At 43.5% G+C, this 25,323-nt stretch overlaps 2 protein-coding genes across 3 annotated transcripts in view; one reads left to right on the top strand and one right to left on the bottom strand.

Moving 5' to 3' along the window:
- TMEM108 (transmembrane protein 108) overlaps window positions 1-25,323 on the bottom strand; it is a 419,219-nt gene that overhangs the window by 23,441 nt on the left and 370,455 nt on the right. The window lies entirely within an intron of this gene.
- On the top strand, window positions 11,484-24,101 carry LOC136173511 (small ribosomal subunit protein uS5-like). The gene is given in 6 exon segments (XM_065943197.1): window positions 11,484-11,612; window positions 12,318-12,411; window positions 13,463-13,549; window positions 17,415-17,543; window positions 23,219-23,716; window positions 23,719-24,101. Coding segments are annotated over 6 exon segments (1,320 nt in total).

Raw genomic sequence — 25,323 nt, forward strand, 5'->3', positions numbered from 1 at the left:
TCAGAGAAATGCAAATCAAAATCACAATAAACAAACAAACAAATGAAATATCTCTTCACACCCATTAGAATGACTATAATCAAAAGGATAAGAGATAACAAGTGTTGTGAGGATGTGGAAAAAAGGCAATCTTTGTGTACTGTTGGTGGGGATGTAAACTGGTATAGCCAACATGGAAAACAGGATGGAGTTTTCTCAAAATATTAAAATAGAACTAATATATTATCTAGCAGTTCCACTTCTGAGTACATATCTGAAGGAAACAAAAATCACTATCTTGAAGAGATATTTGCACCTCCAAGTTCACTGCAGCATTATGTACAATAACCAAGACATGGAAACAACCGAAGTGTCTACTGATGCATGAATGGATAAAGGAAGTGTGATATTACACACACACACACACACCACACACACACACACACGATTACTCAGCCACAAAAAGAAGTAAATGCTGCTATTTACAACAACATGGATGGACCTTGAGGGCATTATGCTAACCGAAATAAGTCAGACAGAGAAAGACCAGTACCATATGATCTCACTTATGTGTGGAATCTAACATAAAAATCAGGGCTTTCCTGGTGGCTCAGTGGTAAAGAATCTGCCTGCCAATGCAGGAGACACAGGTTTGATCCCTGGTGCAGGAAAATCCCACATGCAGCTACGCCTTTGTGCTACAACTGTTGAGTCTATGCTCTAGAGCCTGGGAGCCATAATTATTGAGCCCACGAATCACAACTAGAGGGTAGCCCCTGCTCACCGCAAACTAGGGAAAAGCCTGTTCATCAATGCAGACCCAGAACAGCCAAAAATAAATAACTAAATAAAATTATAATAAAATAAAAATCAAACTCATAGAAATACAGAACACATTGGTGATTACCATAGGTGGGGAACAGAGCGCAGGGGAAGTGGGGTAAGGTAGTCAAAATTCCAGTTATAATAAATAAATTTTGGGTATAATGTATAGCATAGTGTCTATAGTTCATAATCCCTGAAGAAGGGAATGGCTACCCACTCCAGTATTCTTTCCTGAAAAATCTCACAGACAGAGGAGGCTGGCGGGCTACAGTACCTATTGTGCATTTGAAAGTTGCTAAGAGAGTAAATCTTAAATGTTCAGTACAGTTCAGTAGCTCAACTGTGTCTGACTCTTTGTGACCCCATGGACTGCAGCATGCCAGGCTTCCTGTTCATCACCAACATCCAGAGCTTTCTCAAACTCATGTCCATTACCTCGGTGATGCCATCCAACCATCTCGTTCTCTGTTGTCCCCTTCTCCTCCTGCCTTCAGTCTTTCCCAGCATCAGGGTCTTTCCCAATGAGTCAGTTCTTTGCATTAGGTGCCCAAAGTATTGGAGATTCAGCTTCAGCATCAGTCCTTCCAATGAATATTCAGGACTGATTTCTGTTAGGAATGGCTGGTTGGATCTCCATGCAGCCCAAGACACTCCCAAGAGTCCTCCAACACCACGGTTCAAAAGCATCAATTCTTCGGTGCTCAGCTTTCTTTATAGTCCAACTCTCACATCCATACATGACTACAGGAAAAACCATAGCTTTGACTAGATGAACCTTTGTTGATAAAGTAATGTCTCTGCTTTTTAATATGCTGTCTAGGTTGGTCATAGCTTCTCTTCCAAGGAGCAAGCATCTTTTAATTTCATGGCTGCAGTAACCATCTGCAGTGATTTTGGAGCCCCAAAAAATAAAGTCAGCCACTGTTTCCCCATCTATTTGCCATGAAGTGATGGAACTGGATGCCATGATCTTAGTTTTCTGAATGTTGAGTTTTAAGCCAACGTTTTCACTCTCCTCTTTCACTTTCATCAAGAGGCTCTTTAGTTCTTCACTTTCTGCCATAAGGGTGTCATCTGCGTGTCTGAAGTTATTGATATTTCTCCCGGCAATCTTGATTCCAGCTTGTGCTTCATCCAGCTTGGCATTTCACATGATGTCCTCTGCATATAAGTTAAATAAGCAGGGAGACAGTATACAGCTTTGATGTATTCCTTTCCCGATTTGGAATGAGTCTGTTGTTCCATGTCCAGTTCTAACTGCTGCTTCTTGACTTGCCTACAGATTTCTCAGGAGGCAGGTCAGGTGGTCTGGTATTCCCATCTCTTTAAGAATCTTCCAGTTTGTTGTGATCCACACAGTCAAAAGCTTTGGTGTAGTCAATAAAGCAAAAGAAGATGTTTTTATGAAACTTTCTTGCTTTTTTGATGATCCAATGGATGTTCGCCATTTGATGTCTGGTACCTTTGCCTTTTCTAAATCCAGCATGAATATCTGGAATTTCTTGGTTCACGTACTGTTGAAGCCTGGCTTGGAGAATTTTCAGCATTTCTTTGCTGGTGTGTGAGATAAGTGCAATTGTGTGGTAGTTTGTACATTCTTTGGCATTGCCTTTCTTTGGAATTGGAAAGAAAACTGATCTTTTCCAGTCCTGTTGCCACTGCTGAGTTTTCCAGATGTGCTGGCATATTGAGTGCACTTTCACAGTATCATCTTTTAGGATTTGAAATAGCTCAACTGGAATTCTATCGCCTCCTTTAACTTTGTTCATAGTGATATATCCTAAGGCCCACTTGACTTCACATTCTAGGATGTCTGGCTCTAAGTTAGTGATCATACCATCGTGGTTATCTGGGTCATGAAGATCTTTTTTGTATAGTTCTTCTGTGTATTCTTGCCACCTCTTCTTAATATCTTCTGCTTCTGTTAGGTCCATACCATTTCTGTCCTTTATTGTGGTCATCTTTGCAAGAAGTGTCCCCTTGGTATCTTTAATTTTCTTGAAGAGATCCCTAGTCTTTCCCATTCTATTGTTTTCCTCTATTTCTCTGCATTGATCACTGAGGAAGGCTTTCTTATTTCTTCTTGCTATTCTTTGGAACTCTGCATTCAAATGGTCATATCTTTCCTTTTCTCCTTTTCCTTTATCATCTCTTCTTTTCTCAGCTATTTGTAAGGCCTCCTCAGACAACCATTTTGCCTTTTCTTGGGGATGGTCTTGATCACTGCCTCCTATAGAATGTCACAAACCACCATCCTAGTTCTTCAGGCACTCTGTTTATCAGATCTAATCCCTTGAATCTGTCTGTCACTGCCACTGTATAATCATAAGGGATTTGATTTATTGATGCTTTTGAGCTGTGGTGTTGGAGAAGACTCTTGAGAGTCCCATGGACTGCAAGGAGATCCAACCAGTCCATCCTAAAGGAGATTAGTCCTGGATATTCATTGGAAGGACTGATGTTGAAGCTGAAACTCCAATACTTTGGCCACCTGATGTGAAGAGCTGACTTATTGGAAAAGACCCTGATGCTGGGAAAGATTGAAGGCAGGAGGAAAAGGGGACGTCAGAGGATGAGATGGTTGGATGGCATCACCAACTCTATGGACATGGGTTTGGGTGGACTCCGGGAGTTGGTGATAGACAGGGAGGCCTGCTGTGCTGTGGTTCATGGGGTCACAAAGAGTCGGACACAACCGAGTGACTGAACTGATACCTGAATGGTCTAGTGGTTTTCCCTACTTTTTCAATTTAAGTCTGAATTTTGCAATAAGGAGTTCATGATCTAAGCCACAGTCAGCTCCTGGTCTTGTTTTTGCTGCCTGTATAAAGCTTCTTCATCTTTGGCTGCAAAGAATATAATCAATCTGATTTCAGTGTTGACCATCTGGTAATGTCCATGTGTAGAGTCTTCTCTTGTGTTGCTGGAAGAGGATGTTTGCTATGACCAATGCGTTCTCTTGGCAAAACTCTGTTCACCTTTGACTTGCTTCATTTTGTACTCCAAGGCCAAATTTGCCTGTTACTCTAGGGAGCTCTTGACTTCCTACTTTTGCTTCCCAGTCTCCTATAAGGATGAGGACATCTTTTTTGGGTGTTAGTTCTAGAAGGTCATGTAGGTCCTCCAAACCATTCAACTTCAGCTTCTTCAGCATTACTGGCCGGGGCATAGACTTAGATTACTGTAATATTGAATGGTTTGCCTTGGAAATGAACAGAGATCATTCTGTTGTTTTTGAGATTTCATCCAAGTACGACATTTTGGACTCTTTTGTTGACTGATGGCTACTCCACTTCTTCTAAGGGATTCTTGCCCAAGTAGTAGATATAATGGTCATCTGAGTTAAATTCACCTATTCCAGTCCATTCTAGTTCACTGATTCCTAAAATGTCAATGTTCACTCTTGCCATCTCCTGTTTGACCACTTCCAATTTGCCTTGATTCATGGACCTAACATTCCAGGTTCCTATGCAATATTGTTCTTTACAGTATTGGACTTTATTTCCACCACCTGTCACATCCACACTGGAGTGTTGTTTTTGCTTTGGCTCTGTCTCTTCATTCTTTCTGGAGTTATTTCTCCACTCTTCTCCAGTAGCATATTGGGCACCTACCGACCTAGAGAGTTTATCTTTCAGTGTCATACCTCTTTGCTTTTCATACTGTTCATAGGTTTCTCATTGCAAGAACACTGAAGTGGATTGCCATTCCCTTCTCCAGTGAACTACATTTTGTCAGAACCCTCTGCAATCACCTGTCCATCTTGGGTGGCCCTATATTGCATGGCTCATAGTTTCATTGAGCTAGAAAAGGCTGTGGTCCATGTGATCAGCTCGGTTAGTGTTCTGTGATTGTAGTTTGCATTCTTTCTGTCCTCTGATGGATAAGGATAAGAGGCTTATGGAAGCTTCCTGATGGGAGAGTCTGACTGATGGGGAAACTGGGTCTTGTTCTGATGGGTGGGGCCATGTTCAGTAAATCTTTAATCCAATTTTCTGTTGATGTGGATTATAAGTCACTTTACATGTGTACATTATCATAAATGTTACATGTGTGCGTTTCATAAATATACTCATCATGTAAAAAAATTATGTGTTTTCACTCACTTTCTCTTTCAAGAGACTAAATCTTAAAAGTTCTCTTCATATAAAAAACTTGTAACTATGTGGGGTGACTGATGTTAACGAAACTTATTGCAGTAATCATTTCACAATATGTTCACATATCAAATTATTATGAGGTAATACAATGTTATATGTCAATTATATTGAAATAAAACTGGGAAAAAAGAAAACTCTTCTAAATCAATCACTAACCAGCTTTTATTTTCCAAAAATAACCACTGTAACACAGCCCAACCACCTTACTCTTCCTAAATGTAACTTCAGCACTTCTACTGAAAGGTGAAGTTTGTGTTCCATTCCCTGGAATCTGGGTGGGTTTGTGACTATGGCTGAAGTAATGCTACATGATTTCTGAGGCCAGGTCATAAAAGATGGTACTGCTTTCTCCAAGTCCTTACTCTTGCGTATTCCTCTCAGAAGTCAGTCACCATGCTGTAAGGAAGCCTGAGCAGTCCATGAAGAGGCCCATCTGGAAAGGGGCTGAGTCCCTGGCCTTCAGTCCCAGCTTGAACTTCTAGGTGAAGTCAGCACTGACTGCCAGCCAGGGGAGTGAGCCATCCTCAACCCTATGTGGGCTACCCCAGCTGAGTCCAGGTGGAGCAGAGACAAGTGATGCCCCAAACTAGATTTATGAGCAAAATGAATGATTAATGTTGAAGTTTTGAGGCAGTTTGTTAGGCAGTAATAGTAACTTGAATACTGTCTTTGTGGAAGTGAAATTAAAGTTCTTTCATTTAAAAAAACCCTGGATTTAAACATCAGGGGTTTTAAGTGCTGGGGTTCAACAGGCTGATCTTGTGTTGGGTCCCTTACTTTTGTTTCCTGCTTAGATACAAGCAAAGGGAAATAGCTCACTTCTGGGCTTCTTCTTCAGCATGATTTTTGTAATCTACAGTTACAATTCTCCGCCGCCCCCAGAGAAGGGAATGGCTACCCACTCCAGTATTCTTGTCTGGAGAATTTCATGGACAGAGAAACCTGGCAGGCTATAGTCCATGCGATTGCAGAGTCAGACACGACTGAGTGACTAACACTTTAAATTAACATCAAAGAAAGGAAGGAACAAATGCGTACTAACAGGGGCATGAAGTTCCTGGCATCTAGGTACTTTGTGGACCACGGCACAGATGGAATGAGGTGGAGGCTAGCATAAGGTGACCACACATTGAAGACATGAGTTCAAAGAGTATATGTATGTATATATGGTGCCTACATATTGAAGACATACATGACCATTTGCTTCAAGGAGCTGTCATTCTGGAAGGAAAGAGAATCATCTGTGACAGGGGAACAAACCTACACATCAAAGATGTTTTCTCAAAATTAGAGGAATGAAAAGATCAACTCAGTTTCTAATAAAATAATAGGATCATTAATATTCAGGAAACATCTCGCTGACATCGTGGGAAAGAACACAAATGCATCAGTCCAGACTGCTTTGTACTCTCCTAAACTAAAAGCAAAAGACTCATAAAAATGTTCCATGCTTTATAGTAGAGAACCTGACAGACACTACCTCAGCCAGGTGATCAAGGTCATGGTGATAGTATGCACCCTGGATATGAAGATAGCACTTTACCTCTGTAGCTCTCATTTCCCAAACCTATATCCCCAGTCTAATGATGAGAAAAACATCTGAAAATCCCAAATGAGGGACATGCCACAAAATATCTGACCAGTACTCCTCATGAAGGTCATCAAAAACAAGGAAAGTCTGAGAAACTCACAGCCGAAAGGTGTCTAAGGAGACACGACAGCTAAATGTAAAGTGGAATCCTGGCTGGGTTCCTGGAACAGAAGAAGGACACTGGGGGAAAATGAAGGAGATGTGAGTAAAAGTGTGTACTTCAATTAATAATAATGTATCAATACTGACTCATTAATTGTGTACACAGATATACACCAGCATTGTAAGACACTGATTATAGCGAGAACTGGCTGCAGGCTATATAGAATCTCTCTGCTTTACTCTGCAATTTTTCTGTAAGTTCAAAACTACTCTGGGATTTCCCTGATGGTGCAGTGGATAAGAATCCATCAGCCAATGCAGGGGACATGGGTTTGATCCCTGGTCCAGGAAGATTCCATATGCTGCAGAGCAACTAGGCCTATGTACCACAACTACTAAGCCTGTGCTCCAGAGCCTGTTCTCTGCAACAAGAGAAGCTATTGCAATGAGAAGCCTAAATACTGCAACAAAGAGTAGCCCCGGCTCACCGCAACTAAAGAAAAGCCTACACACAGCAACGGAGAGCCAGTACAGCCAAAGATAAATAAATAAAAATTATGAAAAAAAAAAAAAAAAAAAAACCCAACAGAAACCCAAAACAAAAATCTAGCCTGACATTTTAAAAAAAGTCCCATGGAGGTAAGACAGCAGGGACATGTGAGAGTGGGTCCTGGAAGGAAAGTTAGCTGAAGGGAGGTTTGTAGGCAACTTTCCCAGAGCCTTGGTGTTAGATCATGTGTCCACAGATGCATTTTGGAGCCCACTTACAGAGGGGAGTGACTATTGTCACATCTATCTATCTATCTATCTATCTATCTGTCTGTCTATCCATCCATCCCCTCTGCTTCTCACCATTTAAAGTGTTTTCATACAGAGTGTGGAGTTTGGAGGGAAAATGGTCAGGGAGACTAACAGCCTGAACACACAGTTTTTTTTAACCTGTTCAAATTTCAACTGAGGGATCAGTTTATATACATGTTACATGTGTAATATAAACACTCTTGACCAAGGAAGCAGGCTGCATGGAAACCAAAGCTTACGTCTCATTACCATGGGGCTACATTGCCCTGCTGTCTAAACATGCAAACTGTATGAGGTATTGGATATGGTTATACAACCAATCAAAGTTTCTGCCCATATCCCTTTCCTGCTTGGATCCCTCTCCAAAAACCCAACCTCACTGTCACCTTGTCTTGACGAGATCATGGTTCCTCAATTTGTCCAGTTGGAATTAGTGGCTCCCTGTCCAGTACTCACAAGGCAATTTGCTCCCATTCATACATGGCACTTTCCCCCACAGAACCCTTCAGTCGAGGGTGTCATGGGAGGGCAGGGACGGACCTGTGGTCAGTGGGATTTAGGCCCATCCTGGCTTTGGAACGTCCTAACAGTGGGACCTCAGACAGATGAGTTCAGCTTTGTTTTCCTTCTTGTACGTAAGGAATATCATGCCTAACTTTAGTGTGCTTTCAGGGATGAGAACACGACACAGAGGCACAGAGGCCCCCATTGAGGCCTGGACGCAACAGGTGAAAACTGTTGTTTTATCTTCTGCTACATTTGGGTCAGTCCCCTAGGGTCGTGAGCTTATTCAGTATCTTGAACTCCAGAACTTAGTTCAGTGACTTGTGCTAGGGGCACAATAATGTTTTCTGTAAAAGATGAGAGGGTAAAAGAAAACTTAGAGGATTCCAATCATTTAAGGTATTTGCAGCCGAATGTTTGCCACAAATCATAGATGCTTATTTTGAAGACAATGTTAACAGAAGAAAACAGTAAACAATATGAGTCCTGAGATGTGGCATTATGGTTGTGTGTGTGTGTGTGTGTGTGTGTGTGTGTGTGTGTACATGCACACATATCTTGTTTTCACTTTGCTTATCTTAATGATTAACATTAATAGGTTCAAATGGACACACAACACATAAGACAGGAGGCAGAAGAAGGCTGAGATGCATGGAATAAGCTTCCTGCAGATTCTGCTGAGACCCCCCTCCCACTGCTGCACCCACCATTGCTAGTTCTATTCCTCATCCCCTAAGCAAATCAGCCTTCAAGCCTTTCCAAAGTTCTAACCGGTGATATCCTTTTGCCTTTTCATACTGTTCATGGGGTTTTCAAGGCAAGAACACTTAAATGGTTTGCAATTCCCTTCTTCAGGACCATGTTTTGTCAGAACTCTCCCCAGTGATCCGTCCGTCTTGGGTGGCTCATAGTTTCACTGAGTTAGACAAGGCTGTGGTCCATGAGATTAGCTTGATTAGTTTTCTGTGACTGTGGTTTACATTCTGTCAGCCCTCTGACAGATAAGGATAAGAGGCTTATGGAAGCTTCCTGATGGGAGAAACAGACTGTGGGGAAAACTGGGTCATGTTTTGATGGGTGGGGCCATGCTCAGTAAATCTTTAATCCAATTTAGGGCTATGTTCCCTCCCTGTTGTTTGACCTGAGACCAAACTATGGTGGAGGTAATGAAGATAATGGCAACCTCCTTTAAAAGGTCCCATGCACCCACTGCCACACTCAGTGCCTCTGACCCTGCAGCAGGCCACCGCTGACCCATGCCTCTGCTGGAGACTCCTGGACACTCACAGGCAGGTCTGGGTCAGTCTCTTGTGGGGTCACTGCTCCTTCCTTCTGGGTCCTGGTGCACACAAGGTTTTGTTTGTGCCCTCCAAGAGTCTGTTTCCCCAGTCCTGTGGAAGCTCTGTAATAAAATCCCACTGGCCTCCAAAGTCAAATTCTCTGGGAATTCTCAGTCCCTTTGCCAGATTCCCAGGTTGGGAAATCTGTTGTGGGTCCTAGAACTTTCTTAACAGTGTGAGAATTTCTTTCGTATAATTGTTCTGCAGTTTGTGGGTTATCTGCTTGGTGGCTCTATGATGGGGCTAACGGCGACCTCCTCCAAGAGGGCTTATGCCACAGGCTGTGTGAACCAGGTGGCTGCACCCAGAGCCCCTATCCCTGCAGCAGGCCACTGCTGATCCATATCTCACATGCTAGCAAGATAATGCTCAAAATTTTCCAAGTCAGGCTTCAACAGTACGTGAACTGTGAACTTACAGATGTTCAAGCTGGATTTAGAAAAGGCTGAGGAACCAGAGATCAAATTGCCAACATCCGCTGGATCATAGAAAAAGGAAGAGCATACCACAAAAACATCTACTTCTGCTTTACTGATTACACCAAAGTCTTTGACTGTGTAGATCACAACAAACTGTGGAAAATTCTTAAATAGATGGGAATAGCAGACCACCTTACCTGTCTCCTGAGAAAACTGTATGCAGGCTAAGAAGCAACACTTAGAACCGGACATGGAATAACAGACTTGTTCCAAATTGGGACAGGAGTACGTCAAGGCTGTAAATTGCCACCCTGATTATTTAACTTATATGCAGAGTACATCATGCAAAATGCCAGGCTGGATGAAGCACAAGCTGGAGTCAAGATTGCCAGGAGAAATATCAATAACCTCAGATATGCAGATGATACCACCCTTATGGCAGAAAGTGAAGAGGAATGAAAAAGCCTCTTGATGAAAGTGAAAGGGGAGAGTGAAAAAGCTGGCTCAAAACTCAACATTCAGAAAACTAAGATCATGGCATCAAGTTCCATCACTTCCTGGCAAATAGATGGAGAAACAATGAAAACAGTGACAGACTATTTTCCTCGGCTCCAAAATCACTGCAGATGGTGGCTACAGCCATGAAATTAAAGGATGCTTGCTCCTTGGAAGAAAAGCTGTAACCAACCTAGATAGCATATTAAAAGGCAGAGACATTACTTTGCTGACAAAGGTCTGTCTAGTCAAAGCTATGATTTTTCCAGTAGTCATGTATGGATGTGAGAGTTGGACTAAAGAAAGCTGAGAATGATGACCCTATAAGTGAGGCAGCAAAAGAGACACAGATATAAAGAACAGATTTTTGGACTCTGTGGGAGAAGGTGAGGGTGGGATGATTTGAGAGAATAGCATTGAAACATGTATATTACCATATGTGAAATAGATCACCAGTCCAAGTTCGATGCATGAAACAGGGCACTCAAAGTGGGTGCACTGGGACAACCCAAAGGGATGGGATGGGGAGGGAGGTGGGAGGGGTGTTTGGGATGGGGTACACATGTACCCCTGTGGCTGATTCATGTCAGTGTATGGCGAAAACCACCACAATATATTAAAAAAAAAAAAAAAAGAAAGAAAGAAAGCAAGCTGAGTGCTGAAGAATTGAAGCTTTCGAACTGTGGTGTTAGAGAAGACTCTTGAGGGTTCCTTGGACTGCAAGGAGATCAAACCAGTCAATCCTAAAAGAAATCAGTCCTGAATATTCATTGGAAGGACTGATGCTGAAGCTGAAATTCTAATCCTTTGGCCACCTGATGCGAAGAACTGACTCATTGGAAAAGACGCTGATGCTGGGCAAGATTGAAGGTAGAGGAGAAGAGGACATCAGAGGATGAGATGGTTGGATGTCATCACTGACTCGATGGACATGAGTTTGAGCAAGTTCTGGGAGTTGGTGATGGACAGGGAAGCCTGGCGTGCTGCAGTCCATGGGGTGACAAAGAGTCGTACACAACTGAATGACTGAACTGAACTGGTGATATGAGAGTGTTTGTCAGGACTTGGGGATTTACAGACAGACAAGTGCCAGCTTTGGCTTGCTGACTCAAGGTATCCTCTCGGAAGGGTTGGATGAGAGCAGGAAGAAAGGAGGACAAAAAGGAGGATTTGTGTTTGGTGGTGCTGGTAAGGCAGCCCGTGGGGGGCTCAATGTGTCCTAGAAGCCATGGCGCTCTGAACCTGTGGCTCCCACAAACCCAATAAAATGACTCCCCAAGAATCTGCAGCCCCACAGCCTGAGGTCTGGTCCAGTGAGCACCTCAACAACTATAACAGGATCTCTCGACTCCAGAGGAGCCCTGGGGAGTTCCGGGACCTGCCTGAAGAGGCTGAGGTACCTGCTTGAGCACAGAGGCATCTGTCTACCATCAGCTCATGTTTCTGTGCTAAGTCACTTCGGTTGTGTCTGACTCTTTGCAACCCTATGAACTGTAGCCTGCCAGGCTCCCTCTGTCCATGCGATTCTCCAAGCAAGCATACTTGAGTGGGTTGCCATTTCCTCCTCCAGGGGATCTTTCTGACCCAGGGATTGAACCCGTGTCTCCTGTTTGTCCTGCAGCTCAGGAGGGTTCTTTACCATTAGTGGCACATGGGAAGCCCAGCCCCAGCTCAGAACTCTCCAAATCCAGGAGGAGAAGAAAAAGAGTCCTGGCCTGATCACATCTGGGAGTCACTTACCTAAAAAGGGCATTGGGGCTTTTGACCTGACATCTTCTAGGGCTTGCTGACAGTCTAGTGTCAACTCTCAGCACCTGCTCCTCCTCTCAAAAGAGTTTGCCAAGGAGAGAAGGGAAGAGTGGGAGGGAGGAGGCTGGCAGGGATATGACAGGGCCAGTGGGAAGGTGCCTGGGGGAGGTGTGGGCAGGCGGGGTGACAGAGAACTGACTGACGTCAAGATTGGCGTCTGCCCTCTGTGGCACTGGCTGCATGGCTCCTGGGCTCGAGGCTGCTTGGTATTCCAGCCTGGCTCCTGTCGGGCAGGCTGCAGGCTGGTTGGCACTACTCTCTTTGATTGCCAAAGGTTCACTGCCTGTTTCAGTTTGCCTGGAACAAAAAGGCTCAGGCAACACAGCTGTGCCTCCTTGTGAAACTGTCTAATTTGCCATTTCAAGGCAGGATACCCACACTCCAAGGTATAATTAGGCTTTGGGCATGAATTAGATTTCACAATTGAATTCTGAAAGTCAGCTCTCCAGGCTGTGTGTGCTTGGTGATGAAGCTTCCCTCCTACCTTGTCCCTCCTTCTCTCCAACATCTCCATTTATTGAGCACCTACTATGTGCCAGGCACTAACTCTAAGAAATTTTTATGTCATCTTACTCAATCTTCAGAAAACCCTCTGAGATAAGAAAGAACAAGTCAACCCATGTTCTACATAATGATAAGGGTACTCACCCTTCACCTCTTTATTATTCTCTTTTGGAGTAAAGGTCTGTGGATATAGATAACTAAATAATTCAATGTGGACTTGGATGTAGTTTTTTTGGAGGAAAAAATAATAAAAACATCTTGTCTACATCAAGCCAAGTGTTCTGATGAGGATACAGAACAAAGAGGGAACAACAGAAGGTGGGCTGTAAGGCAGCACTATTTTAGATGGAGCACATTTTACGTGCTGTGGCTTGCAGGGAACCCACAAAAGCTGAAGGAACCCAGGAAGGTTTCCTGGAGGAAAATTCACAGCCTCTTGCTACTACCCATTTCTTCATTCACATGTTCAACAAACATCTACTGAGGGTTGAGTGTGGCTTTTGCTTCTTGGATAAATTGGCATCCTGATCTTAGCCACGGAGATGGTTGCCATTACCTCATTCCCTATCATGGCTAATAAAATGCATCTTGACAGAGAAAATTCTTACAGTTTCTGAAAAGGTTAGTTTACTTATGGGTAGGAAACATTTTATAGTGTGCTAATGTCCACTATTATGCATATGTATGTATGGACATACAAGTATTAGGTATGTTAACTATAATGTAAGACACATATTTACTAAGCATTATTATATTTGTACTTCACTCCTGATACATACTCATAAAACCTTTTGTGAGGTAGGTATCATTTCTTAACACTGAGGTTCACAGAGGTTAAAGGATTTACTCAGGGTCACAAAATTCAAGGGGGACCCATGATATGCACATATATTTCTGTTTTTCCCTACCTTCCTTCTTCTTTTCTATTTTCAGTGGACATTGCCAGCTGCAAAAGCCCTTTAGTGATAACACTTGATTACTCCCAGCGAGCTCACCACCCGCAAAGGACTCCTAACTTCAGTAGGTCTTAGAGAAAATAAGTGGGTGACTATGAATCAGACTCTCAAAGGCTGTTCCACTCGGTACGGCTCTACTCCAGGCACACTCCAAACTCTGCCTCTGACCTGAACCCAAGAATATAAGATCAGGATCAAAACTGAGGCACATCTCTGAAAGGCTCTGATCCCCAGGTCAAGCCTAGGGGTGGCATGGGGACCACCATCAAAACTCCCCTTAGGGCTGCCATTTTTGTAGGCACCCTGCTTAGAAGTAGAAAGGTAGTTGCATCTCTCTCCTAGGCAGGGAGAATGGGAGACAGTTTCCTTTCTTTCTTTTTAAGAAATGTTTATTTATTTGGCTGCATCAGGTCTTAGTTGCAGAACCTAAGATCTTCATTGCATCATGCGGGATCTTTCATTACAGCGTATGAACTCTCTAGTTGTGCCTGGGATCAGTAGTTGCAGCTCGCGGGCTTTGTTGCTCTGTGGGATGTAAGATCGTAGTTCCTTGACTAGGAACTCAGGTTCAATTCCTAGGCAGCGATTGAACTGACTAGGTGGATTCTTAACCAATGGACTACCAAGGAAGTCCTGAGATGTTTTCTTGTCACTGAAATGTCCTTAACTCTTTTTCCCACACTCCAGACACGGCAGTCAACATTTAAGGTACCCAAGGCACACAGGCAAATGTGGCCTCCAAATGTGGTCCAGATTTCTTGTAGAATCTAGAACACAGTGTTTAAATACTACATGTCAAGGAACAGCACACTTTGTAATAAAGGGTGTTTAACTTCTGTTTTTCATCTCTCTCTCCTCTTTCCTGGAGAGGTATAGAGAGAACATAGATACTGGAACCAGAAAGAAAGTGAAGTCATTCAGTCGTGTCCGACTCTTTGCAACCCCATGGATTGTAGCCTACTAGGTTCCTCTGTCCATGGGATTTTCCAGGCAAGAATACTGGAGTGGGTTGCCATTTCCTTCTCCAGGGGATCTTCCTGGCCCAGGGGTTGACCCCAGGTCTTCTGCATTGCAGACAGAGTTACCATCTGAGTTACCAGGGAAGTCAGGAACAAGAGAGAACTAGGTGTAAATTCACTCACTAATTACATGGCCTTGCATGAATTTCCCACACAAACTGGCTATGTTGGGATTCTATCCTGTGATTTCCATTCACCCATGAAGCTCTCTTGTTGGTTCTTTGGATTTTTCACTGAATCAGTGTAGTGAACACTGTGGTGAGCTACAGATTCCTCCTTCTGCCTCCCAGCAAGGAGGTCTTCATGCTGTTACTGCTAGAAGTGTTGGCAGCTGAAGATATACAGCCAAGTTTCTCTTCAGGAACTGCTCTCAGGTCAAGGTGACATCTCCTTTCTGTGAAATCTGCATCCAGTGACTGGTTCATGTGGGGTTACAAGGACTGGTCTCCTACCTCAATTTGGGAGGACCACCCCCAGCCCACGAGGTCTCCATAGGGTCTTCCTGAGGCCTCACAGCTCAGCTTCTTCCCATACCCTTTCTCTCCTGGAAGTGTTGTATGCAAATCTGTAGCCCACGATCTACTTCCCGGGATTGAGGTCTGCAGTAAACAGCACCCAGTCAGTGCTGATGAGGACTCTTCCTTCTTATCATTCGTTTCCTGTGTCTTACTCCACCACATTCTTTCCATTTCACCTAACATCGCTTTAGACTCACCAACTCTGGGTAGCCTCTCTCAGGGTAACCCTTCCTGGTTCCAGTCACTGAAACTGTGAATGCCACTATAAATAACAGTACGTAAGACCTTTATTCTTGTCTTTGTGTATTTTCTTACATCTTTCTATTAGCCTGGAAGTAGCTTGAGAATAGACAGTTTCAAATTTAATTTTAAAATATCCCCTTTCACACACTCACATACAATGGTGGTCTGAGGTTACCTGATCCTGTTGGTTGAATGTCTGACAAAACCATCCTCTCCATCTCATTAAGTCATTCAGCACACAGTGTTCTATCTGAGCTAGCTGTGGTCTTTGCTTCAGTTCAGTTCAGTTCAGTCGCTCAGTCGTGTCCAACTCTTTGCGACCCCATGAATTGCAGCATGCCAGGCCTCCCTGTTCATCACCAACTCCTAGAGTTTACTCAAACCCATGTCCACTGAGTCGGTGATGCCATCCAGCCATCTCATCCTCTGTCGTCCCCTTCTCCTCCTGCCCCCAATCCCTCCCAGCATTAGGGTCTTTTCCAATGAGCCAACTCTTCGCATGAGGAGACCCAAGTATTGGAGTTTCAGCTTCAACATCAGTCCTTCCAATGAACACCCAGGACTGATCTCCTTTAGAATGGACTGGTTGGATATTCTTGCAGTCCAAGGGACTCTCAAGGGTCTTTGCTTGGGGACCCACAAAGACAGTGATTTCTCCCTACCCTCCAGGGAGTTGTGGTTGAGCATGAGGGCCTTGTGGAAATGTGGCTGACCCTGAAGCCAGATGCCAAGCTCCAGTCCTCTTGCCCCCAATTTCTGACTCAGGGGCCCTGGGTAAGTTACCTAAAGCCCTCTAGGCCTTAGTTTCCTCACCTGTAAAATGAGATTAATAACACTGTTTACCCTCTATTGTTACTGTGAGGGGTTAGAGTTAATATACAAGGTTAAATGAGTTAAAGGGTTTACAACACTCTCTGGTACACAGTGAGCATGACCTCAGGCTGTCCCACCCAGTGTGGTAGCCACTGACCACATGTGGCCAAGGGGCACTCCACAGGTGGTTAGTTCAGACTGAAATATGTGTTCTAGGTGTAAAATACATACCTAACTTTGAAGACTTAGTACAAAAAATATAGAATATCTGATTAATATTTATTTTGGTATTGATTACATGTTGAAGTTATAACATTTTGGATATGTTTGATTATTAATAAAATGTATTGTTAAAATTAATTGTATCATGTTTACTAATGTATTACTAGCTACTATAAAATTTAAAATTATATACATAGGTCACACTTCTATGAGACCGTACTGATCTAAGTCCTTCCTATAAAAGTAACAATGAAAGCAGAATATAACAGATACCATAATAGAGGTATATGTACCGTGAGAAGAGCTGCTCTGAGTGTGGATCACCAGCAGCATCAGCATCACCTGGGAACTTGCTAGAAATAGACACTCTTGGATCCCCATTTCAAACCTACTGAATCAGGAACTCAGGGAACAGACTAGGCAATGTGTGTGTGTGTTTTAAAAAACCTCCAGGTGATTCTAATGTCACCAAATTTTGAAAGGTACTGTGCAAAGGGAGTGCAGAGAATCAGTGACCTGTTCTATTGGAGGAGGAGACTATGTCGTCCACAGGATAATAATGGAGAAAATGTAGTTGCAGAGGCCACAAAGAAAATGGTCCAGGCAGTTAGTAAATTTGAAATAAAAATAGTCAGGTGAGCTACAGCAATGCTCCATCCTTGCTCTGCCTGGCTCCTTCAGACGCTGCATTTTCTGCAAACGGTGCCCTCTGGCTCTGGCTAGGTTTCTTGGTCTCTGTACCTTTTTAACCTAACGTGAGCCAAGAACAAATGGAATCTGAGCTGTCTGCCAGCAATGAACTTAATTTGCATTTGTGAAGCACAACCTCAGAAAGGTGTGGTTATTATTCCGTGGGTTGTGGATGTGGTGCCAACTGGGCAGTTCAGGTCCTGAAACAGACTGCAAGAGAGAAGCAGCAACTGCAGAGCCAGCCCGTGACAAGAGGGTCAGCTTGTAAGTACAGTCCTTTCTGAGAGCACTGTGAGTCAGTGGAGGATTACAGGGTGGTGGTGATGGGGATGCAGGAATCCTCCTCCATTAGGAAAAGACTCTACACTTAACTCCGTGATTTTACCCTTTGGATTTGTGGTCTTTTTTCCTGTGCTCTTACCAGATTCATGCCTTTCAATGGATAAAGTCCACATTCTGCCTTTAGTCTTCAGTGGGATCGTACAGAACGATGCCAGTCCAGAGAAGGCCATGCATGTGGTGTGGGTGGTTCATGGTGGTTTCTACCCACAAGGTGAATGTGCCAAACCCATGCCACATTTCTTCCTAGGGAAGTGGTATAAGACAGCTGGGAAGAAGGGGCTCCATGGGGCAGTGTCACAATGGAGGAGGCTGCAGGTACATAACCAACACAGCTTTATGTGGAAGCCTGTCTCTGCTCTCCCATCATTTTATTTACAGCGTGTGTATGCATGCACATATATTTACATTTCTCTAGGAGAAGAACTGCTGGGACATACAGTAAGTATATATTTAACTTTGTTAAAAACTGCCAAACTGTTTTCCAAAGTGGTTTGTCATTTTACATTTTTGTTTTAAAATTTAATTATGCTGATGGACAGACTGTTTAGATAATGAAGTACATTGGCATGATCCCAAAGTCAAAATTCAGGTAATCAGTACAGTGAAAGCCTATCTCCCAGCTTCAACACACCTCAAAGTGAGTGGTACTACCAATTCACTATGGATCTTTCAAGAGATGACTGAAACATTTATAAGCAAACACTTAACCACAGTTTCCTTCTTCACACTTTACACTGATGGGTGTGTAATGAATACACTTTGCTTTTCTCACTTAATATTAATAATATATCTTGGATACTGTTAGAGAACCATCTTCCACAGTGTCTTTTGAGGAACTCTATACCCATAAAGTGCTTTGTAAGAAAAGGGTTCCCAAATTAACTTGGGAAAATGCTGTATACTTCAGCTACCTCTCAGAAATTCACAGTGCATGTTAGCTTATTAAAGGCTCTAAGAAATCCTCTGATAAAAATGCAAAGTTTCCAAAATTATTTGACCCAAGGAGCTTTTTCTTTCCAGAAATACCTCTTTAACATTTTGCACAACCAGACTTCTGCAGACTACTCTTGGGGAAGAACTTGTCTACACCAAACTAGTAAACATTTTGGGCTATGTGGACCCTCAATCTTGCCATCACTGTATAAAAACAGACACACTGTAAATCCATGGCTGATTCATGTTAATGTATGGCAAAAACCACTACAATATTGTAAAGTAATTAGCCTCCAACTAATAAAAATAAATGGGAAAAAAAAAATGGACACACACAAGATGTAAATGAATGCATGCTGCTGTGATTCAATAAAACTTTATTTATAAGAAGAGGCAGAAGACTGTAGTTTGCCAACTCCCGCTCTAGAGTAGGGTAGGATTTGAGATGGAAAAGTTTCCAGTTAACTTTCTTTTTTTTTTTTTTTTTTTGGCCTCACCTGCACAACTTGTGGGATCTTGGTTCCCCAATTGAACCCAGGCCCTCAGCAGTGAAAGAGTGGAGTCATAACCACTGGACCTCCAGGGAATTTCCCCAGTTAATTTTTTTAAAACAGTAATGAATTAGTTATTTTTGGTTGTGCTGAGTCTTTATTGCTGCATGTGGGCTCTCTTTGGCTGTGGTGAGCGGGGACTACCCTCCATTGCTGTGCGTGGGCTTCTCATTGCAGGGGCTTCTCTTGTTGCAGAGCACAGGCTCTAAAGAGTGGGCTCAATAGTCGTGGTGCATGGGCTTAATTGCTCTGCAGGACATGAAATCTTCCCAGACCAGGGGTTGAACTCATGTCCCCTGCATTGGCAGGTAAATTCTTAATCACTGGATCACCAGGGAAGCACCTCAGTTAAATTTTTAGTGTTTCTTCAAGGCCTCCTGTCTGTGCTGCTTTCTTCACACATGTCCTGTTCCCTTCCCCACTTCAACTAATCTGCCACTTCAAGGCTTAGAAGATGGGCGAGAAGGAAGGAGAACAGTGGACAAAAGCAAAGAAAAAATGACATGGTTGTGGGGGGTGAGGGACACGGTGGAGGGATAAGGGAAAGGTGAGGAGGGGAACTGTAGAGAAGGTATCCACAGAAAACAAATCCTCAGCTAAGGGCCAAATGGACAGCTGCCCAACCTTAAACCCCATCCCTTTCCACTTCTCCCCTCTCCTGTCCACCCCCCTCGAAGCCAAAATGTCCACTTGGAGCACTGAGAAACGGGCATCTATGCCTCACATTCTCATGATCCACTGATTAAATAAGTGTCCAGTGACTGAACAGAGGCTTCTGCATTCTGGGCTCCAGCAGCTCCATCTGTAAGACCATAGAATCCCTAAGACTCCTTTACAGATTCCTCATTCTAGGATTCCATGAAATCTTTGTTGTTCACACTCAAACCATGTGAGGTTGCATCAGCTTGTGGCCAGATTCTGGGAGTGAATTTTATAAGTTATCTTGTGCTAACAACCAGGCAATAGGTAGAATACTTACCTAAGGAAATTTAAGCTCTTCTGTTTTAAGTACATTTCATCAAACATAAAAAACAACATACTACTGTTTTATGTCCCAGTAAGAAAGAAAATATACTGCCAATTACACTATAACACAATGCTTTCTTACATTTACAATTTTTATTCTATGCTACTGAGAGAGCTCTTTTAGACTTATCTAGACACTTTCATCATGCATCCCTTCACTTATATCATGCGGTACATAATTGCCAATCCTTTTGCAAACATTTTAGCAACAAAACACAACCCAGTTTCAACTGTTTTATGAGGGTCTTCTTTCCTTTAGTCCCATTTAGAACTTGAACATTGCTCTGGTATATGGAATGGAGACCATTCTTACATGATGAACACTTGTTGCACAAATATCAAATTTCTGCTCTGCTTCTATGCCCTCTGCACACAACACAACCTTTGGAGGTTGAGCCACAATAAATCTTTTTGAAAAATTTAAGATAGCAATTAAAGATGCTCAATACCAATGATGCATATGCCTCAAATAGAGGTGATGAGGTAAATAACTACAGCTGACACTCACCACTTGGGCTGTGATCATTATCTGACTGACAGTGACCTTAAGATATATCTCGGTCTCAGAGACATTAAAAAGAACAGAAGCTTCTCTAACAACATAAACCTAGAGAAAGGTGTGTGCTTAAACAAAGTTCCACTTTCCTACTGTAGGAGGTAAAGAAAAAACAAAGTGCCTTGAAGCAGCATGTTGTCGCATCTTTCTTCTTTGCAACCATTTCCAAATGCTACACAGGGATATTCAGATTTTTCAGCTGAATATCTATGCCATGAAAGTCACCCGGATCGAAACAGGTCTAACCATGGAGTTCTTGATATGACCCGCAAAAAGTATATCTTCACACTTGTCCTCCCTCCCATGAGCTCAAAAAAAAAAAAAAAAAAAAAAATCTTTGGTTTACTTAATGAATTATGCATAAGAGTGTGAAATGCTGATCATTTTAAAGGGAGAAAATCAGAATTAAACTAGTTTTTTTCCCCAAGCATGTGCTTAGCACATATGTCAAAGAAATGTGTAAAGGAAAAAGCCAAATTAGAAATTTATATCTGTGTAAAAAATGGTTATATGACATTTAAAGTAAGATCTGACAACTATAGCTACAGTCAAGGAGGCTGCTTGGCTCTTTTAAGCCCCTCTCCCAGCTGGGCTTGCCAGGCTCTGTTGGCGGGGTGGGAGTGCAGGGATCTTGGGAGGTGTGGTTATGTGTTGGCATGACAAGGAACGCACACGCATACCGTGGGCTTCTCTTGGTTATGGATTTTGTGTCTCTGTCCTGTCCGAGGTTCAGACTCTGGTCTCTCTAACCTTGATCCCCTATTCTCTCCACCTTATGCTCTTTCACAAAAGAGCTGCTAGGATCCACTACCAAAACCCTGATATTTCTATTCTGTACAACTCATTGTAGTAAACAAGCTTCCTGGCCATGCTCCCCTGAAGATGAGGCTGAGTGACATGATGTTATGGGTACCAGCTCACCCTCTGTGCCCCTTTAGCGTGGTGAGTCTGTCAGACGCCTGACCAGGTTTCTTGGGTGCCTCCACATGAGTCAGCCTCCAGATGTGTCCACAGCTCAGACCCTCAGTCAGTCACACCCCTGACTGGTGCCTGCCAGCCTCCCGCCATAGACGTGGAGGTCCAAAATAATAAAACTGTTTCTGATATATGCCTTTCATGCTTTCAAAAAGGATTCAAGGTGGTTTACAATGGGATGGGCACAAACATAAGCTTTGTAACATAAAAACTGAGATCAAAATGTTACAGAAGACTAAAATGAGCTGAAACAGAGGGTGGAAATAAAGACAACAGGGAGAAGCAGAGTCGCCTGTGAAATGCCCTGCTGCTCGCCCTGCCTCCTGTGGCCTCATCGCTAAGCCGTCTTAAAGGACACAAGCACACTGGCGTTTCTCCAGAATGTGGAGGAGCCAAATCTGGCGGAAATCACGTGCCTGACTGATGCTTGTGCAGGAAAGTTTGGCAAGGGGGCTGTATGATTCAAATGGATAGTAGGCAGGACACAATACTATTCTTTTTCTGACAGGGAGAACCAGAACATAGCAACTGGGTAGCAGTGAGGTTTTGGCTCTTAAACTGCCTCCATGTATGTGAGAGGTGATTATTTCTTCCCACTGCACTTTCTCCCAGTTCACATCTCATATCTAGTACTTTTCTGCCAATCTAGGAGCAGGGGGGCAGTAGAGTTGGGGTGACCCCACATGCACACTCTGAGTTAGATTAAAGGCCTGATTTATTGTCAGAGATGAGGAGACGGCACAGGGCAGAAGCAGATCAGCAGTCCTTGGCAAAAGAGTCCTGGCTTTCGGTTCCCTGATGGATAGGATCCTTAGGATGTCTGAAGTTTTGCAGGTTCTTGCTCTCACCGCCCTGGTAGGCTTGGGTCTTGCACCTTCATTCTTGCATGCAAGACTAACAATATATGTAGTTCTGTTTAAGGAATTGTTACAAAAACAGGCTCTTCTAACTCTTGAGCCACAATCAGCATCAGATTGCTTCCCATAACTTTAATTTCACAGAGGTGGGTGGTAAAGGAAGAATTATCAATACCCTCATATCCTTTGAACAACATCTTTTGTCTCCAGCCTCTGGTATTTTAGAAAGAGGTTCTCCCCATCCCCACCCCAGCATGTCATTTGCTGCTCAAAAATCTAGTTGGCTTCCTTCAGATTAAGGAGGGATTTCAAGATCAAGTCACACAGGTGGTAAGTGGCAGGACTGAAACTTGAACTTAGGTTTTCTAACTCTGTTCAGAGTGATGATTTCCCACCACATGAGGATGCACGGCAGCACCTAAAATTCCTAAGCTTACTAAAGCTGCTCTGCTCTGTTTATGTTTAGTTACCATTTCTGTTAGGTCAATATGAATATCAAGTTGTAAATAAAATGCTCAAAATAGTCACTGGATCATCCATGATGAAATCTCGTTAAAGCATAAGGAGGAGATAACACTAGCTTTTAAGATGACACCAACTCTGTATTATAGGATATTCTGGGGGTGCATCTAATAAGTGGTTCTCAACCTTAGCTTCTCACTGGAACCAATGGGATTTTAAGACACTCCCTGGGTGAATCTAATGTGAAGCCAAGACCGAGAATCACTGACGTGACGAAAGCTGCACACCAAGTCTCCCGCCCCTGGTCTCCATAGCCCATCTCGCTCAACAGAAGCTGAGAGGAGCTGAGGGGACAGAAACAATGAGGTCTGTGAAATCAGGTAGATCCTCTTTCACATCCAGGTGTCTTAGGAAAGTGCTTTTAGTTGTGTAATCATGGGCAATTGATCACTCTAAGCCCCATTTCCTCCATATGTAAAATAGAGACTTAAGAAGTTTGGTGAGGCTTCTTTGTAAAAATACCAAGTGAAGGCTGACACCGGTGCTGTGGGAGGGCCCGGAGGCCCCGGGGGCCCTGGAATGGGAGGCTGTGGTGGCTTCCGTGGAGACTTTGGCAGCGGTGTCCAGGGCCAGGGTTGCGGCCAGGGTCAGGGCTGGGGTAAACACCATGGCGCTCTTGGAGGTAAGGCCAAGGACAAGGAGTGGCTCCCCGATACCAAGTGGGGCCCTCTGGTCAAGGACATGAAGATCAAGTCCCTGGAGGAGATCTACCTCTTCTCTCTGCCCATCAAGGAATCTGAGATCATTGTCTTTTTCCTGGGGACATCCCTCAAGGACGAGGTTTTGAAGACTATGCCCATGCAAAAGCAGATCCGTGCTGGCCAGTGGACCAGGCTCAAGGCATTTGTTGCCACTGGGGATTACAACAGACATGTCAGTTTGGGTTTCAGGTGCTCTAAGAAGGTAGCCACTGCTATCCCGGTCATAGGGGCCATCATCCTGGCCAAGGTCTCCATTGTCCCATGTGACAAGGCTACTGGAGAAACAAGATCAGCAAGCCCCACACCGTCTCTTGCAAGGTGACTGGCCGCTGTGGCTCAGTGCTGGTGCACCTCATCCCTGCCTTCAGGGGCACTGGCATCATCTTGGTCCCTGTGCCCAAGAAGCTCCTGATTATGGCTGGCACCGATGACTGCTACACTTCTGCCAGGGGCTGTACCGCCACCCTGGGCAACTCCGCCAAGGCCACTTTTGATGCCATTTCCAAGACCTACAGTTATCTCACTCCTGATCTCTGGAAAGACACAGTGTTCCCCAAGTCTCTGTATCAGGAATTCACTGACCATCTTGTAAGGACCCACACCAGTCTCCATGCAAGGACCCAGGCTCCAGCAGTAGCTACCACATAATTTTATATGAGGGAAAAAAGTGAATGAAACTGGTTAAAAAAAAAAGAAGAAGATTTGGTGAGATAATATATGAGAGGGCTTCTTACAGTGTCTGGTACAGTCACTATGGCTGCTATTATCATAATATTAACTCAGAAGGTTTCTTTTTCCTTCCTAAAGTGTCATAGTCTCTAACCATTGATCAGCCTTCCAAAGGGTTCAGAATAAAGCAGCAAGTGAGAACACGGGATGTCCAGAAAAAGCCCACATGCTGGATGCTCAGTAGCTTCTATGGCCTTGACTTTCTTTAACAGGCACACAAAGGTGGGATGAGGTCACTAAGGGAAGGGCAAGTTGCTGGGGGAGGTAGGAGCCAGTGGGAGAATATCCCCTGGAGACCATGCTTTCTTACCAGCATGTTGAGTTTGAAATAAGCAAGACCCTCTGGGTGACTCAAAATCAGCCCCTCCCCACCATAGACAAATGTGAAGTAGTGCTGTAAACTAAGGCTGATGTGCAAGCCATTTGTCAGGGCTTTGAGAAAAGGAGCACTGGAAGGAAATGTTGTCCTCCAGGTGTTCAGCCTTTTAGGCAAGATAGGTCCGTCCTGGGCCACAGTGATGCTGGTGGCTTTTCTTACTGCTGTCCCTTTCCACTACACTCCCCACCTGGACAAAACCTACTGTCATTATAGCTGCTCTACACTTCTTTCTACCTGATCTGGGAAATATCACAACAACATAGTCCTTTGCAATCTCATTTTTGGACTATTTGACATTTTCTTCCATTTGTTTTATAATTTTGTTTTTTACATTTAACCATGTAGAGAATGTTGTGTGCCACTCAGCTCTCCTCTTCAAGACTGAGGCTGTCTTCCCCCAGAAAGGACTGTTGGTTGCTCACAGCAGAATCCCTCCCCTGGAATTTCCCTGGCCAAAAGAAGGCACCAAAAGCTATATGATTCCATTTGTATACAATAACACACATTTCATTTTATTTTTTAAACTGAAGTATAGTTGGTTTACAATGTAACCACTGGTTTCTTTCCTATGTGAAAGTGTTGTTTTGCATACACATTAATTTGTATTTTTTTTTAGATTCCACATATAAGTGATATCATACAGTATTTGTCTTTCTTTGTCTGACTTATTTCACTAAGCATAATATTCTCTAGGCCAACCCACTTTATTGAAAATGGCAGAACTCCATTTTTTAATGATCAAGTAATGTTCCATTACGTGTG

Source organism: Muntiacus reevesi, chromosome 8 (genome assembly GCF_963930625.1).
Source record: "Muntiacus reevesi chromosome 8, mMunRee1.1, whole genome shotgun sequence".
NCBI classification, from domain to species: Eukaryota; Metazoa; Chordata; class Mammalia; order Artiodactyla; family Cervidae; genus Muntiacus; species Muntiacus reevesi.